General features: G+C 49.3%; 1 protein-coding gene across 2 annotated transcripts in view; it reads right to left on the bottom strand.

The window, feature by feature from the left end:
- The window catches only part of SERGEF (secretion regulating guanine nucleotide exchange factor), a 160191-nt gene extending 158174 nt beyond the window's left edge, over positions 1-2017 (bottom strand). For both annotated transcript variants that reach the window (XM_088458261.1, XM_088458262.1), the window contains exon 1: positions 1790-2017. In XM_088458261.1, the coding sequence (XP_088314387.1) occupies positions 1790-1831 (42 nt within the window). In that variant the 5' untranslated portion in view covers positions 1832-2017. The remainder of the gene's footprint in view (positions 1-1789) is intronic.
- Between the last annotated feature and the right edge of the window lie 16209 nt (positions 2018-18226).

Below are 18226 nucleotides of genomic sequence, written 5' to 3'. Positions count from 1 at the left end.
GCACATATCGTTCAGTGTAGGCATATTATCCACTGCACAGGATGATGAACGATTGTACGATAACGATGTTGTTCAATTGTTCATTCATATCGTGAAGTGGATATGCACCTTAGCCTATGTGTGAGCGCCCCTCTGAGTTACGTCCATTCATCTGCAAGTGAGATACAGTACTTGGCGGAAATCGCACCCAAAATCTCAATGCTGTGAGGTAGTAGTGCTATCCACGGCACCAACCGTGCTGCCCAGATCTATCTATATATATCTTTATCAATACATATCGCTGTATAGTAACGCTAAAACGCCTGTTCCGATTCAGACATGCAAATTGGGAATATGACTAACCCGGGACAGACTCATGCCCGCACCCCACCCCCAGCTAACGGCTATCACTTTAAGGGCAGAGAGAGAAGGGAATGAAGGTGTGTGTGTGGGGGGTACAAATATATGCACTAACCGTGACATACCGCTATGATACGGTAACTAATGGATGATCGATTCTATGAGCATTTGACATTATTTAGGAGCCTATTTAGTAAATACATTTTGTGTGAAATATTAAGTATTCCCTGTATGTATGAAGGGGGTGACTATAGCAGATGCTGGAGGTACAGGCAGTTTACAAGGAGGAAAGGCATAAAAAGCATATGAACATTTAGCAAACTGATATGGGGCTCGTCTATGGGGGATAGAGTGCACATAATAACATTAATACTCACTATTATCATTATACAGTTTCATACACTGATATGGGGCTCATATATGGGGGATAGAGTGCACATAATAACATTAATGCTCACTATTATCATTATACAGTTTCGATATGGGGCTCGTATATGGGGGATAGAGTGCACATAACATTAATACTCACTATTATCATTATACAGTTGCATACACTGATATGGGGCTCGTATATGGGGGATAGAGTGCAATAATAACATTAATACTCACTATTATCATTATACAGATGCATACACTGACATGGGGCTCGTATATGGGGGATAGAGTGCACATAATAACATTAATGCTCACTATTATCATTATATAGTTGCATACACTGATATGGGGCTCGTATATGGGGGATAGAGTGCACATAACATTAATACTTACTTATTAATTATACAGATGCATACACTGACATGGGGCTCGTATATGGGGGATAGAGTGCACATAATAACATTAATGCTCACTATTATCATTATACAGATGCATACACTGATATGGGGCTCGTATATGGGGGATAGAGTGCACATAACATTAATACTTATCATTATACAGATGCATACACTGACATGGGGCTCGTATATGGGGGATAGAATGCACATAATAACATTAATGCGCACTATCATCATTGTACAGTTGCATACACTGATTTGGAAAATACAACATTGGTGCATGAATCTACAAATAACAGCAAAAGCATGTTTAAATTAAACTGATGTTACTGCAACTGGGTATGAAATCAGAAGGATGGATAGAATATAGGCTGCACACATGCACCATGGCTATAACTACTATCAGGGCCTTAGAAGCCATTGCATAGGTGTGCAGGAGACAGGTCCCCCCCACTGAAGGATGCTACTGAGAAAACAAAGCAATGGGTAAGGGATGGTGCCATGGTGGAGCTAGAGAGAGACACCCATGTACTATATGGGTAAGTAGTATTCCATCTTACCCACTGCTATGGAACCACAAGTCCCAGCATGCCCTGCCTGTGCATGCAAAGGTTGCTGGGACTTGTGGTTCCGGAGCCGTGCGCGCCCCCTGGCGGCAGACGCGGCGTCACACCTACCCAGGCGCAGAGCAGCTGCCGATTTTCCTCCTCTCCACTCATCTTATCACTTCCGCATGTGACGTCACCCAGCAGAGAGAGTAATAGGAGGGAGTCCGGCAGCGCCACCTGCTGGCGAGAGTGAAAAATTCCACCAAAACCCGTGTTGGGAATGGATTCTGTTCTTGTCAGGTGATTGATGGTTTGTTACCCTCTTCTAGTCTTGAAACGTCTTTGGTATAAAGTACAGGTTCTCAAACTCGGTCCTCAGGACTCCAAACAGTGCATGTTTTCCAGGTCTCCTCAAAGAATCACAAATGAAATAATTAGCTCCACCTGTGGATCTGTTAAAATGTGTCAGTGAGTAATGACTACACCTGTGCACCTGCTAGGTGACCTGGAAAACGTGACCTGTGTGGGGTCCTGAGGACAGAGTTTGAGAACCACTGGTATAAAGCAAAAAGGAATAGCTAAGCTGCATTTTCTTGCACTTTGCATGGACTCTTGCATCTAACATAACTTCCATAGCTTCCAGCGGGACAGTCCCATTTTTCTGGGACTGTCCCGCCTGCGGGCTGCAGTGTCCCGCGGTGGGGGGGAAGTTGGGGAGAGCACACCCGCTGCTCTGTATAGCAGAGCAGCGGGTGTGCAGAAGGTGAACAGATGCCGTGCGCATCGCATGGCATCTGTTCACTAGCATAGGGAGAGCCTGGGGGGCTGCCCAGCATCTCTGAGAGTGCTGAGCACACCCCCTATAGTGACGAAAACGGGGGGAAGCCGTGAGGCACCTCCTAGTTTTCAGTTGGCTCCGCCCCTTCTTGGAAGCCACCCCCCTTTTCCAGCGCGCGCTCTGTCCCTCCTTCCCGTTCTGCAAAGTTGGGAGGTATGATCTAATGGTGCATACATACGGTCAGATATGTCAGATGAACGATTTACCAACGATTTGAACGATTTCTGACTATTAATATGAATGGAATAGTCCAAATCTGACTGCAAACACATCAGATGTCAGATATCGTTGTCGTTCATCTGACAAACGTCAGATTTTCTTTCAGATATGAACGATTTTTAAAATCGTTATTGTACAGATCTGAAGGAAAATCTGACCGTGTGTATGCACCATTAGAACACTTTACAGCAATTAGTTGTAATGAAGAAATAAATAAAACACTGGGGGGTAAATTTACAAAAGTGAGAGTTTTTAGAAGTGCGTTTTAAAAGTGATGTTGCCCATAGCAACCAATCAGAGTCTACTTAACTAGCACCTTCTAGAAGATAGTATCTAGAATCTGATTGGTTGCTATTGGGAACATCACTTTTAAAACTCATTTCTAAAAACTCTCACTTTAGTAAAATTACCCCTAGGAATGATGCAGTGTGAATACTACCTACCATCCAACATGACTTCTTCCGGGATGCTTCCCGACAGCTTTATCCTGGCGAGGGTTAAATGACAGGTGTCTAAATCTAGACGCCTGTAATTTTTCTGACGCCGGGAGACAGGCGCCCGGCATCCCGATCGAAGGGATGCCGAGCGCCGCGAGCGGACAGCCGTGGGGGGGTGGGTTAGGTTTAGGGCTCCCGGGGGGACTTAGGGTGAGGCACCCCCCCCCACGGGAGGGTTAGGCACCCCTCGGGGGACTTAAGCTGGCCACACACTAGACCAGTGGTTCTCAAACTCGGTCCTCAGGACCCCACACAGGTCATGTTTTGCTCGTCACCCAGCAGGTGCACAGGTGTATTCATTACTCACTGACACAGTTTAAAAGATCCACAGATGGAGCTAATTATTTTCACTTGTGGTTCTGTGAGGAGACCTGGAAAACATGCACTGTTTGGGTTCCTGAGGACCGAGTTTGAGAATCTGTGCACTAGACCAACTTTCATCCAACCATCCAACTAGTTGATTGTTTGGAATGAAAATCTGGTAACGTATGGGAGTAACTGATGATCAGCACTTTGCTCCTAAATGCCAGAAAACAGATGAAAATGGTCGTCAGACAAGTTTTGTTAAATGTTTGATCTAAACAATTTGTTCAAACAACAGTTTTTGTCCATTATCCGGCGTTTGGGAGCAAATTGCTGATTGTCATTTGCTTTCATACCGTACCAGATTTTCATTCCAACCAATCCACTAGTTGGCTGGTTGGATGTAAGTTGGTCTAGTGCAGAGGTTCTCAAACTCGGTCCTCAGGACCCCATAGAGGTCACGTTTTCAAGGTCACTGAGCAGGTGCACTGGTGTAATCATTACGCACTGACACATTTTAAAAGATCCACAGGTGGTTATAATTATTTCACTTTTGATTCTGTGAAGAGACCTGGAAAACATGCACTGTGTTGGGGTCCTGAGGACCGAGTTTGAGAACCTGTGGTCTAGTGTGTGGCTAGCTTTAGGGTTAGGCAGCGGGGAAGGGGGGGGGGTTAGGGTTAGGCACCCCTAAGGAGGGTTAGGTTAGTAAGTACTTACCTAGGGACGATCGGGATTTCCAGCGCCGCCGGGATCTCTCCAGCTGTCTGCCTCACGCTGCCGGGATTCGAACTCACGGCCATGCGGCCGGCGGTATTTCATACCGCTTCCCTTCTTCCATCACGTACAAAGGACTCTGCTCCTGGACTTCCCACCTAATGTATGATTGCAGACACCTGTGGTGAGCTAGGTAATAGATGAGACAGGTGTTTCACCTCAGGTGACTGCAATCATACATTAAGAGGGAAGTCCAGGAGCAGAGCATTTTGTACCTAATGGAATAGGTCATGTTGGTGGGTCTTATACTACACTAGTTGGCTTGGCAGATTTCGCGTGTTTTTGCACTATGCATGCGCTCGGCACCCCCATGTGCAGAAATATGCAATGTAACCGCTATTTTTTGCGTCCGTTTGCACCCATTTGACTGCCAACTCCATCAGCCTCCTAGTAACACTGGAGAGTACAGTACTTATCATTTCACGGGAAAATTGCAGTATTAAATTTTTTAGATATTTCCCTGTGATCTTGTATTTGAAGTGATGAAGCAGGATGGATCATGTACCTCCACAGTGTACCATGTACTCATTCCATACTTGCCTATTCTCCCGGGACTGCCGGGAGTCTCCTAAAAATTGGGTGCTGCTCCCAGGCGCCTGCAAGAGTAGGCAAGTCCCCTGTAATGGCCGCTGGCCCCCCGTGCTCCCCCGGCAAAAGTGGGCGGTGGGGGAGCGATTCACGCTGGAACGCGTCATAGCCCCGCCCCCTGCTTTATAATGCCCTTAATATAATCAGCATTATATTACGGGGGCAGGGCCGCAATCACGTCGGCACTCCCCCTGCACCGCCCACTTCAGCCGCCCCCACACCTGTTGGACCGAGCTGGCAGTCCCCTTCCGAAGGAGGCTGCCAGAATGTCGGTAAGTATGACTCATCCCTCCCAACGTAACCCATTTCAGGATGGACAGAATGCCGACATCTGTGTTAAAACACCTTTCTTATCAATTAAGTAGTTTAACACAGGTGAAACAGAAACAGTGGTGTTTCTAGTGGTGGGCATGCAGGGCGGACGCCCGGGCGCTGAAGCTTGGCACGCAGTCACCCCACCGGCGGCATCTAATCTGATGGCCAGGAGCAGGCTTGGCCGGTGGTGCAGGGTGCCACATCCCCCCCCAGGCTGCTACACTTTTACAGTTTGGGGTCGCCGGCTGGATGTAGCTGCATGCTTTATTATATTTACCAGCGGCCGTTAAACAAGCAGAAGCAGTTGAAAGCAACTAACGTAAGCTGGGCACAGCCTAGACCAGTGCCGGACTGGCCATCTGGCAAATGCCAGAAGGGCCTATGGATTCAGGGCCGCCTCGAGGAGTGCGGCTGCCACTGCACAGGGTGGAAATCACCTGCCCGACTCAGGAGGTGTCCCCGCCCTCTACCATCCTCACTCCCCCCGCTGAAGTTGGTGGTATGAGCTCAGGGGGAGGGAAGGGGTGGCGGCAGTGATGGACACGGCACACTTGATGTGCCGGTCTGGTGTTAAATCCTTGCCAAGCAGCACCGCCTCCCGGCGCTCTGTTCGACCAGTATACTAGGAAGCTGGGGGGTGGCGGCAGTGATGGACACGGCACACTTGATGTGCCGGTCTGGTGTTAAATCCTTGCCAAGCAGCACCGCCTCCCGGCGCTCTGTTCGACCAGTATACTAGGAAGCTGGGGGGGTGCCGCCAGACCAGGCCCCCATGACTCGCGGCTTGCCCCTGTGAAACGTAAACCACGGCCTTTTGCAAACGAGCGTGCGCACAGGCGGAACTGCCAGGGCTGATCTACAGCCCCAGTCCATCTCTGCAGTAGACGATACGTTGTCCTATCCAGCGGATCGGAGCAACATATCGGGTACATCGTCTAGTGTGTACCCATCATAAGGCTGCTATTGATGCAGTGCTGACCTCGGATGGTGTATAAGCCCGCCGTAGTCCCGCCCCCTTAGGGGCTAGAGTGTCACCGAAACTGCCAGTCCTGAAAGACAAACCACTGAGTGTCACTGATGCTGCCAGCAGTGCTGCATGGACAGGAAGCCAGGCAGCAGCACAGGAGGCCCCATACTTGGCAGCCAGTGGGTCACTGAAGCTCTGCCCCCTTTACATGGGATGTGGAGCTGAAAGCCTGATGCACCTACATGAGGAGGACTGCAGTGGGGAACACTTGGAGTAAGAATTAAAGTACAGTAAGCATTTTTTTGTACATATATATATGCTGTAGATGCTGTTATTCTTCATCACTTTATGAAAACTTGTGATTTGGGGGCAAAATTGTGTGGAGTATCCTGAAGAAATAAGGTTAATTTTTAATTTCTGTCACCCACTGCCTCTCCCTGTTTGCCTCTATGCTGTCACCCATTGTCTCTCCCTGTAATTCCCCGCTAAGCGCGTTATTAAGTCTTATACAGTGCAGTGCGCTACAGCACGTGTAGAAGTCATTACACAGGCAGACCACAATTTCCTCTGCAGCTACTGAAGAGGTCAGCAGTAGGTCACATGACAGTGTCAGGTGGTCAGACCTGTGACAGCTGGAAGTGAGCAGCAGTTACTCAGAGATAAGGATGGCCATCGGTGGTGTAACCATCGATGGTAAAATAGCAAGTAACCTTCGATGGTTATAAACTATACACTGGATGACCATCGGTGGTTTCACCAACTGATGGTCATCCCTGTCTTTTGACTGGCCGGCAGGCCAATCAGAACATGGGGGCGGGTCTTATCATGTGCCGGGGGCGGAGCTATGCTCTGTGTCCCTGCACTTGGTTAAAAAAAAACATTCAGTTATGCTTTTACATCGATGGAGGGAAACCATCTGGTACTCCCCCCATCGATGTCAAAAACATGCGATACTGTCCATACACCATTGATGATTTTGAATCATCGATGGTCAATGGCCAACCCTACTCAGAGAGACTCTGAGGTGATCGCCAGAGAGGAAGATGGATGCCGTGCTGCTCTGCTTACCTGAGAAAGCCGGGACGGTGTGAAGTGACCGGAGTGGCAGCAGGAGCAGCGCAGCCGTAGAGTAAGGAGGCGGTCCTAAGTGTTGGGGCAGGCTGACAGAAGGCGGGGAGCCCTGAGGCAGGCTGTAACATGCCAGAGACAGACCCCAGAGGCGGGGAAGAGGGCAGACTGGTCTGAGACTGATGTGATAGGTACCCAGGGAGCTGGCTATAGTGCTACAGCCCCTGTGTGCAGCATATGAAGGGACTACCTGCACTGGCACATAGCCATATATGAAGCACACTGAGGAGATAAACTATAAACATATGTAACGGCCACATGTGAAGATCACACCGGGCCCAGGAAGATAAAACCTACCTGGAAACTGATAATAAATAAAGTGACTACAATAGATATATAGTGACAAATGTGCAAATTACAAAGGGTTGTCTTCTCACACTGCAATCACAGTGACATCATATAGATGTAAACAATCTGGAGCCTTATCTACAGCACTATACAACCTTCCGCAGGCTCTGGGACTAATGTATGTGCACCTTCCAGCTCATAATGTGGGTTTGAACCCAAGAGACATTTTATTGTATTGAAATAGCTTATACTGCAGTATAAAAACATCAAAAAGTTACTTGGTTTCACTGGCAAGTGATAGACGTTATATTGCAAAATAGTGATATGTATGTAATGTTATAAGGGGCTCTATTTACTACAATCCGCATTGGTAATGCAGATTGTAGTGTGATATTACCGAGTGAATTCGCATTGCGAATTCAGGCAATATCACAGGGATTTACTACAAATCCCTTGCAGGGACAGAGCTTGCGAGAAAGCTCTGTCCCTGCGAATCCCCTCCGCACACTAGCCACAGTATTTTCGCTAAAAAATACTGTGACAAGTGCCCCGCGCATGCGCCGACCAGTTGCCGCTGCAACCCCACGGCACTTAGCCCCGTCGCCAAGCCCCCCGCGATTGCGGACCCACCCTCCCGCGACCCCCCCCCTCCCTTAATTACACTTACCTGCATGATCCGGGCTCCGGTGATGTCCTCTGGTCAGCTGACATCCCATACTGCACTGGGACCCTGTCAGGTGACGACCGGGCCGCAGTGCAGCATGGGAGACCAGCTGACCGGAGAGAGGACATCACCGGAGTCCCGATCACCGGTCCCTGGAGTCAGGTAAGTTTGTTATTTTTTTTCCTTTTTTTTTAAACAGTGTATCAGCTTGCGCTCTGTTTAGACCACACAGCTGATTACTGGGACCGACTCCCGGCTCTGCTCTCCCCGTTAGAGCGGAGCAGGAGTCCGGTAACCGGGGGAGACCCTGGATAATGCCACCTCCAGGTGGCGTTATTATCACAGGGCTTTCCCCGATATTTTTCACAATTTATTTTTAGTAACTTTGGTCGGATCACATTTCCCATTACAATTATGGGAAATGCAATCTGATTACTAAAAATAAGTGATACTTAGGGGTTGGAGTAGAATTTTACGAATTCTACTACAATTGTCCTGTAGTAACTATAGGTGATGCTAAAATAATGTGAAAAGGGTGTGACAACACCCTTTTTCACTTTATTTTAGTAAAAATAATGTTAATAAATAGAGCCCAAGGTGTTGGATAAATTGGTGAACATGCAATTTAATGAAATAGTAAAGATAATTTATTTGTGTTGAATTCTAAATTTGTATTTAATACCTGTGACCGACTTAAATCTAGAGTCTAAGATCTAGTAGGGGAACTTGCCTCTCGGAAGAGGATTACCGCTGTTACGTACCTGTAAAGTCACTATAGGTATTGTGGGCTCTTCAGGGTTACCACATCCCTCTACCTTCCGCTGTCACCCTCTACCTCTACCTGTCACCCTCTCCATCTACCTGTCACCCTCTCCCTGCCACCTACTCTCTGTCACCCACTGCCTCTCCCTGCCACCTACTCTCTGTCACCCTCTGCCTTATGCTGTCACCCATGGCTTCTCCCTGCCACCCTCTACCTCTCTGTAGGGCATGCCACCTAGCGTGATTAACAGGGGGCGTGTCATTAAACCACACCCGGCCACAGCGCGAACGTACGCTATGGCCGGCAGTCGCCCGACTGCGCATGTGCGAGACACTCACTGCGCTCGGGAATTGTGCGCTCATAATGCACAGACTGGACGCTGCTTTGAGTGACAGAATGTGCCGTTTGTGGGTGGTAACGGGAAGCTGCTTGTGAACGGGGGAGTGGTGCTGTGAACGCAGGCGTGTATGGGCGTCAAAACGGCACTTTATGGGTGTGCATAATTAGCATGGAGGCATCATTGTACACGTCACCTGGTTGTATTTCAGCCTGCAGTGAACGCAGTTCTTGTGGTGAAGTAAGGTCGACCTCCACGGCTGCGTGCAGCTCCGATGGCTCTCGATGTTACTGATTAATCATACACTTCCTGGAGATGACGTGTGCTAAGAAAGAAAAGTGGGCGTGTTTAGACCAGCGTGCGTTCGCTCTGCTATCGATCTCTAAGACAGAGATGGCGTCCTTAAGCCTTGCCGTGCGATGGCGGAATTTGCATACTCGACCCCTGATGGCAGCGAAAGTGCGCTGCTTAGCGTCCGGGTCTGAATGGCCCCCTCTGTTCTCTTCATCATTCCTCTGTCAGTTGCTAATTTCTGGGTCCCTGACCAGGGGGCCGCGACCTCGACCTGCTCATTGGGCGCAGCTAAGACCATATCCCATTTGGAGGGGTCACTGGTGAAAACCGCCAACAAGTTAAGACTCCGCGCCTCTTTTCCTGAGTGCCCAAGACACCCTCTCAATTGTTCTCGGACTCCTCAGTCTCCTATTAACTTTAAACCTGTACATCTAACTACTTTCCATCCACTATTGGAACAGTTACATTACAAGGCTTTCTCACCAAAATGTCTCATATTATTCCCGAGTTTTTTGGTAATACCCCTGACTTAACTAAGACTTCTGCTCTATCTCGCGTGTCTGAAGAGGCTTCTGTCTCGGACTTCCCAAGAACTAAAGTCTCTTCCATGCAAAGTAAAGTGAGACACCGGAGTTAACCGCGCCCAAAGCTCTCTGCGGCTGAATGCCAGCGGCGCACGGAATGATACAGTATCTCTGTCTCTACTGTGGAGATTTGCAAATCAAGCAGTGATGACAAGTGTCAGTGTCACAGTGTCTGTGCTTTCACTTCTTCCCATCAGCCATCTGCAGTTCCAGTTTCTTCAGCCCTGGGCAAGGGGTAATGTCTGCCATGTAAAATAAGGTTCAAGTTCATGATTGGGACCAGTGGCGTAACTATAAATTTTGCTCCCCTCTGCCAAAAATGTTTCTTTCGCCCCCCTCCTCAGCATTTTGGTAAAATAATTACAGGGCCATTTATACGCAGTTTGGACCCCAGTGCAAAAGTTAAAAATGTGCTCCCACCCCCCCTAGACAGTTTACAGTATACAGTAGTGCCCCTTATACGGTGCCCCCAGAAGTGGTCCCCCTATGCAGTGCCCCAGGTAGTCATCCCCCCATGCAGTGCCCCTTATATAATGCCCTCAGTAGTAGACCCCCTTAAATAGTGACCCCAGTACTAACCCCCCAGCAGTACCCCCAGTACTAGTAGTCCTCCCCCAGCAATGCCCCCAGTAGTAGTGGTCCCACCAGTGCAGTGCCCCCAGTAGTGGTCCCACCAGTGCAGTGCCCCCAGTAGTGATCCCACCAGTGCCTCCAGTAGTAGTCCCCCCCAGCAATGCCACCTAGTAGTAGTCCCCCCACCAGCAATTGCCCCAGTAGTAGTCCCCCCCAGCAATGCCCCCAGTAGTAGTAAACAACCCCCCCAGCAATGCCCCCAGTAGTAGTCCCCCCTCCCAGCAATGCCCCCAGTAGTAGTAAACAACCCCCCCAGCAATGCCCCCAGTAGTAGTCCCCCCTACCAGCAATGCCCCCAGTAGTAGTAGTAAACAACCCCCCCAGCAATGCCCACAGTAGTAGTAGTAAACAACCCCCCAGCAATGCCCCCAGTAGTAGTAGTAAACAACCCCCCCAGCAATGCCCCCAGTATTAGTAAACAACCCCCCCAACAATGCCCCCAGTAGTAGTAAACAACCCCCCCCCAGCCATGTCCCCAGTAGTAGTAAACAACCCCCACCAGACAGACAGACACACAAAATCCACTTACCTTGATCAACGCTCCGGCATCGGCTCCTCCGTCCGGCGTCCTCCTGGGCAGGCCCGCTCTGCATGATGGGAGAGACGTCATGACATCTCTCCCATCATCACCAACTGCGGGAGCCGGAAGAGCCCGGCTCCGGCAGCGGGCGCAAGACAAGCAGCCAATGAGAGTCTGTCTGACTCTCATCGGCTGCTAAAACAAACACACAGCTGCCGGCGCTGGCGGCTGTGTGCTTGTTATACTAGTGTAGTGCGGACGGCACTTATGTGCGGTCCGCACTACCGCCCTGCCTGCGTGACTAACAGATGCTAGAGGTCCAGTAGGACTTCTAGCATCTGTCTCCTCCTAGGCGGTGGCCATTTTTGGAGAGCCGTTTTCTGCAGATTCCATGTGAACGGCTAGTCCGCATGGAATCTGCAGCCACCTCGCCCCACAAGCTCCCGCGCCCCCAAGCCACCACGGGGTCTGCGGGGGCTATAGTTACGCCACTGATTGGGACCCCGCAACAAGATGTTCCTACTCTAGATTTGGGAACCAAGGGAGAATGTCCAAACCCTCATAGCCAGAGAGACACTTGTTTTGCCAGTCTCAGGAGAGGCATCTGATTTACCTACCTCAGGAGGGGTCTCCACTGCCTGTTCCAGTCCCAGCCCGGATTCTGCTTGTTCCGGTCCCAGCGCGGATTCTGCCTGTTCCGGTCCCAGCCCAGATTTTGCCTGTTCCGGTCCCAGTAAAGGACTTCTGTCTGCCTGTCCCAGTAAAAGACTTCTGTCTGCCTGTCCCAGTAAAGGACTTCTGTCTGTAGCCCCAAGAGGCGCATCTGATTCCGCAGCCCAAGAAGGGGCGTGTGTTTCATTAGCCTCGGAAGAGGAATATGATGTTTTAACCCCAGGTGCTCCGACCCTGGAACCGGCCCTGCTCCTGTCTGTCTAATATCTATCTGTTTATGTCTGGCAATGCAATAGCAAAGTAGTTACTTTTTTTTCCCCAAAGCTAAGTGACATCACAAAGGCTGTTCATGATGTTAGACAGTCACATGATCAGCCGACTAAGGCAGTGGTTCTCAAACTTGGGGCCTGATTCAGACTCGTGAGCGCATAGTGCTCGCAAGTGGGTCGATGGTCGGGCAGTGCGCACGCACGACCCCCCGGAGTGAGTGAGAACTTCACTCGCTCGGGGCTCACAGCAAAACGGGGCAGCTGTCGATGTTGATCGACAGCTCGCCCCGTTTTGTAGGCGGGTCGGGGGGTTGCTGCACAAACGGAGGCGTTCCCGAAGGAATGCCTGCCGTTTGTGGGTAGCCCTACTGACATCACACGTGATGTCAGTAGTGAACTTCCTGCTATATTAGAGCAGGAAGTTCACTGGGGCTTGCGGTGGATGAGACACTACCACAAAGGTCTCGTCGCAAGCCCGATGGCCGCGATAATCGTGACCATCGCCAGTCCTCCCGCAAATAGCAAGCGCCTCTGAATCAGGACCTTGGTCCACAGGAACCCACACAGTTCACGTTTTGCAGGTCACCACGCTGGTGCACAGGTGTATTCATTGCTCACTGACACATTTTAAAAGATCCACAGGTGGAGCTAATATCTCATTTGTGATTCTGTGAGGAGACCTGGAAAACATGCACTGTTTGGGGTCCTGAGGACCAAGTTTGAGAACCTGTGTACTAAGGTGATAAATCTCAACCTGCCTGCATTTCACCACTTCTATCTATCTATCTATCTATCTATCTATCTATCTATCTATCTATCTATCTTTCTATCTATCTATCATTATATTCATGTAACATTTAGGCTAAAATAAACTTACCTTACACTGTGAGGAGTCATATCGGCAGATACAGCTAATAATTGACAATGTTATATCAAAGCAGTTACATGTTTACCACAACTACTATAATACCCCTTTTCCACCTAAATTCCGGGTCTGACCGGAGCTCCGTCGTGCGCATGCGTGAGACCCGACGAGCAAAGGACTTTCCTTCGCTCGGAGTGTCTCATCAAAGGGGGCGTGCTGTCGATGGTGACTGACAGCACGCCCCCTTTGGTGGGCGTGCCGGGGGCGTGCCTGCCAGACGGAGGTGTTCCCAAGGGAACGCCTACCGTCTGAAGCCGGCCCCACTGACATCACTAGCGATGTCAGTGGGAGTGATTTTGGCTCTGATAGAGCCAAAATCACTCCTGGCCTTGCGGTTGAGAAACCCAACCGCAGGCTTTTACTCGCAGTTCCGATGGTCGCGATGGTCAAGACCATCGCGACCATCATTTTGCACGCTCGTATTTGCTGTGGGTGGTGACCCACAGTTATACGAGCGTCCAGGAGGACGCTCCATATTAATGGAGGTGGGCCCTGATTCAGAGCGAGCGCTCTGGTCAGACAGAAATTTGATCAGACTACTGAGGTGATACATTGCAGCATCCCTGCATTTCACCACTGATATCTATTTATCTACAGATGGGTCCTCATACACCTATCCTTATTGCACCATATGGCAAATGAAGACCTAGATTGCCTTAATATACAGTATGTCATCTGGATGAGCGTTCGTATCCTATTCATGACTTAGGTCCAGGGGCGTCTTAAGAGAGGAGGGGGCCCGTGTGCACTTCTCGTGCAGGGCCCCCTCCTCTCTCCCCGATGGCCGGCAGCTGACAGACACGGCTGGCCAGCCACCGGAGCCTTAGTAGACTCCGGGCACTAGAGTGTGCCCGGAGTCTACTGCGCATGCGCAGAACGCCGGAAAAATGGTCGCCGCGGCCATTTTCCTGTGTTCTGAGCAGCGCTGACGCCCGACGCTGGACCACGGACAGGTGAGTTTAAAGTAATATGGGTGCAGGGTGTGCGGTGCAGGGCCCCCCTGGACCCGGGGGCCCATGTGCCCTGCACACACACTGCACCCATTATAGATATGACACTGCTTAGGCCCCCATTTATCAATGATAGCTTTGGCAATGCGATCAGGGCATGCTAGTAACGCCCATGATCGCACTGCAAAATGCGATCATACCGGCCGCATGTATCGTCCAGGACATACAGGGACATGGGCTCCATCCCTGCGATGTCTCCGGAGAGCTGCCGGCCAGTGCAAGGGGGTGCTGGTCATGCACAACCGCCACAGCCGGGGACGGTTCCGGCGGATTCCTCCGCCGGCTAATTATGCGTGGTGTAGCCCATAGGCTACAGCAGCTAACGCCATCTTCAGATGACATTACCTGTGGGGGCCAATATCTGGAATGCATCGCATTACGGTTATTGGTAAATCTGGCAGCATCGCTTCCCCCATAGGAACCTATGGGGGATGCAGCTGCCAATGGTAATGGAGGGATCACAGCAGGTATGCAGTCCCTCCTTAATACATACGGGGGATACTTATAGGGGTATTCAATATGGGAGCGATAAGTCCGTTTTTGCGTTAATATCGGAGGTATGACGTCTTTATCGCAGGTTTTAGTTTTACACCATATTCAATTTCAGACACTTTTCGCAGTTTTGAAAAGTCTTTGATAAAAAACGGGGATAACTTTTCACCATTGAATAGGTGTCGAAAAAAAGTGCAGAATTGGGGTTTAGGGGTGCAGGCTTAAAAAAAATAGCCTGCACCCCTGGGAGTGACATTTAAAAAAGAACTGTGTCAAAAAAGTTTACAAAAAAAATAGGGACACCCCAAAAAATTAATTAAAAAATTGGGGCGAAAAAAAAAAATTGGGAAAAAATTGATTAACAATAGGGAAATAGGTTCAGGGCTATTCTGCAAGTATGCGGCAGATGTTTTCTAGAATAGATTTATAGCGGCAGGTGCACAAATGCAGAATTTAAAAAAACTTACTTTAGGGACTTAAAAATATGCTAGTACCCATTTTCATGTACCCCAAATTTGATGGGACCATTTAAAAGACCGAAAAAAATAACCTAAGTGCTCTTCTGCATCACTTCTTCAATGTCGGTAAAAAACACCTGCTGCGGCTATTTAAATCCCCGACTTTCATTTACAGGCTAAAACGGGGGTACCCATAGTGATCCCCCATGTTTTTACAACTTTAGGGGGGTCCTACAATTTTTTTAAGGAAAAATTCGTAACTTTACGGAAATCCAACTTCGGAGGTTCCCGTTTTCGTTAATTTTATATTGAATACGGGGATAAGCGGGAGCGCACCCGATACTTTAACGCAGGTAAAAACTCCGATATGAAACGTTAACTTCGACAGTGAAGTTAACGTTTCATATTGTATTCCCCTCTTAGTATTTCAGGTAGACCCCCCGAATACCTCAAATACACTCTGATAAATGGGCCCCTTGGAGAGGTGTGAAAGGGAAATGGATGTTCATATGGAACGGTTACAATAAAAGGAAAAGGACAAAGATATCTCCTCTCTCTCTACAGCAAAATATCCTAATGAGAAGAAAACTCACAGAAGCAGAGGAGCTAATTAGATAGATCAATGAATATGACATGACAATCAAAAGAACCTTCTAAATCCAAGCGCAGAGTCACATGTTGCGGTACACTCACTAGGGATGGGACACTTTTTCTTTTGTAAATGAACCTAGCGCTATGGCTCCTGGGCATTCGCTGCCATTATTCTATGATGGGTGACATACAAGTAGACGAAGCGGTTGGCATGCATGTGCAGTCGTCCATGCCTTCTCAGGTCAGGTCTCCATCATCAATGCCAGAAATGGAATCCTCACTTAGGGGGAGATGCACTAAGCTTTGGAGAGTGATAAAGTTGAGGGTGACAAACTACCAACCAATCAGCTCCTAACTGCCATGTTACAGGCTGTGTATGAAAAATGACAGTTAGGAGCTGATTGGTTGGTACTTTGGGGTCTATTTACTAAGCCTTGGATGGAGGTAAAGTCGACGGAGATAAGGTGCCAGCCAACCAGCTCCTAACGTTCATTTTCCAAACACAGCCTGTGACATGGCAGTTAGGAGCTGATTGGCTGGTACCTTATCTCCATTCACGGCTTAGTAAATAGACCCCTTTATCTATTTTCACTTTATCACTCTCCAGGGCTTAGTTCATCTCATCTCTAGTGTTCTTTGCTAGGTGATTAAGGACCTCATTCAGAGTCGGTCGTTGCGGCCGCACGGTCGTATGGGAAAAGGGGCCGGATATGCAAATGATGCACTCACAAGTTGCGTCCTTAAGATCGGATCGGTAGCTGGCCGACCAAGGGGAGGATGCGGCCGGAAGACGAAAAAATACGCCCCCTTCTCGTACGCATTACACGTCATCTCCGGGCATATCAGGATTAATCGAGACCATCGGGAACCATCGAAACTGGTCGTAGAGCTTAAGGTTGACCATACCCTCTCTTAAGCATTACGATCATGTCAGTGTAAAAACCTCCCATGTCACGTGTGCTATGACACTACTTTATTAATTATGCACTCCCATAAAACGCCGTTTGCATAATTGCCGTTTGCATAATTGCCTGCGTTCGTATCTCCACGCCCCGTTTTCAAGCACCTTCCCCTGTTACCACCCACAAACGCCTCCATCTGTCACTCAAACTACCGACCTGGCTGTGTTCAAGGAGAGAGAAATTTCTGATCGTAAGAGCTAGTTTGCGCACACGCATTGCGAACTTTACGCATGCGCAGTTTAGCGAACATCGGTGGCGTACGACCGTGCAGCCGCTACAACCGACTCTGAATGAGGTCCTCAGTCTACTGACTTTGAGATTGTGCCTCTCTGTCGGATCAAATAACCAGCTTGACCTCTCTGACTAATCGTTTGTTTAAACCCACATGGTGAGTAAATGTGTACCAGCCTGACTAGTGTTTTCTAGACTTCTCTTTGCCAAACCTCTAACTGCTAAGACACCTGTGATTTCTGCCCTTGGATTGCCCTCTATCATTCCCATGTCTGGCTGCTGGATTACCTGTGTATCAGACTCCTTGGATTTGTTTTCTGGGTTTGCCTCTGTTTCTCCCTTGCCTGTATGATGGACTACTCACTTTCCAGACCCCTGTACTCGTTTATTGGACTTGGTTCTTTTTAATCCTTGCCTAGCTATCATTATTGACCCCATCTACCAGATCCTGCTCCTGCTACCTACAACGTGATTGTGTACTCAGGTGAGCAGCTCTCTTTCTAGTATTGCTCATTCTGATCTTAATACTGCTGCGTGCCTCTGCAAAGTGGTGTCTAGCGTTTGTGATTATCAGTAATACTCATGCAATTGTGACAGCAGCCGGTTACACACAAAAATCACCTTAAAGAGAGCTTTGTGCATGTTGCATTACTTAAGGAACAGAAGAATGCATCTGTTGCAACACTTGGGGGCATATTTATCAGGGCCGTAACTAAGGTGGTGCGGCCAGTACGCCCACGCAGAGCGCACATGGCCTGTGGGCGGAACCAGCCGCCTCCACCCGCGATCACCCCCCCTAATCTGATGCCTGCTGCAATGTATAATAGTAGCGGGGTGCCCGGCTCCTTCTCTGCCTTCTCATTACAGCGGGCAGTGCGGCGTGTGGTCCGCCCCTCCCTCGTCTGCTGCAGGGCCTTTTGGGACTGGAAGAGACATCATGATGTCTCTCTCAGTCCAGTCCCAGAGTGCCCTGCGCCGAGGAGACGTTCCTTAGGCGTTGGGCTGCAGCCAAGTGCAGAGAGGACTGAGGAGGCGGTACAAGGGAGGACAGAGACTGCGGCTTACCCTGGTTCCCTCAGTGACATGTTCAGCAGCTGGAGCTATAATACAGGTAAGTGCTGGGGGCCGGAGGGGCTGGGCTGGGCTTTGTAATGTGTGCAGAGGCGTAACTAGAATATTTGGAGCCCAGGACAAATTGAAAAAAGGAGTCCGGCCATTCTCCCCCTATGTGCATGTGCCAG

The sequence above is a fragment of the Taudactylus pleione genome, unplaced genomic scaffold, assembly GCF_031769625.1.
Source record: "Taudactylus pleione unplaced genomic scaffold, aTauple2 ptg000820l, whole genome shotgun sequence".
Taxonomy (NCBI): domain Eukaryota; kingdom Metazoa; phylum Chordata; class Amphibia; order Anura; family Myobatrachidae; genus Taudactylus; species Taudactylus pleione.
Note: the sequence above shows the minus strand (reverse complement) of the source record. Positions and strands in the feature narration are given on the sequence as shown.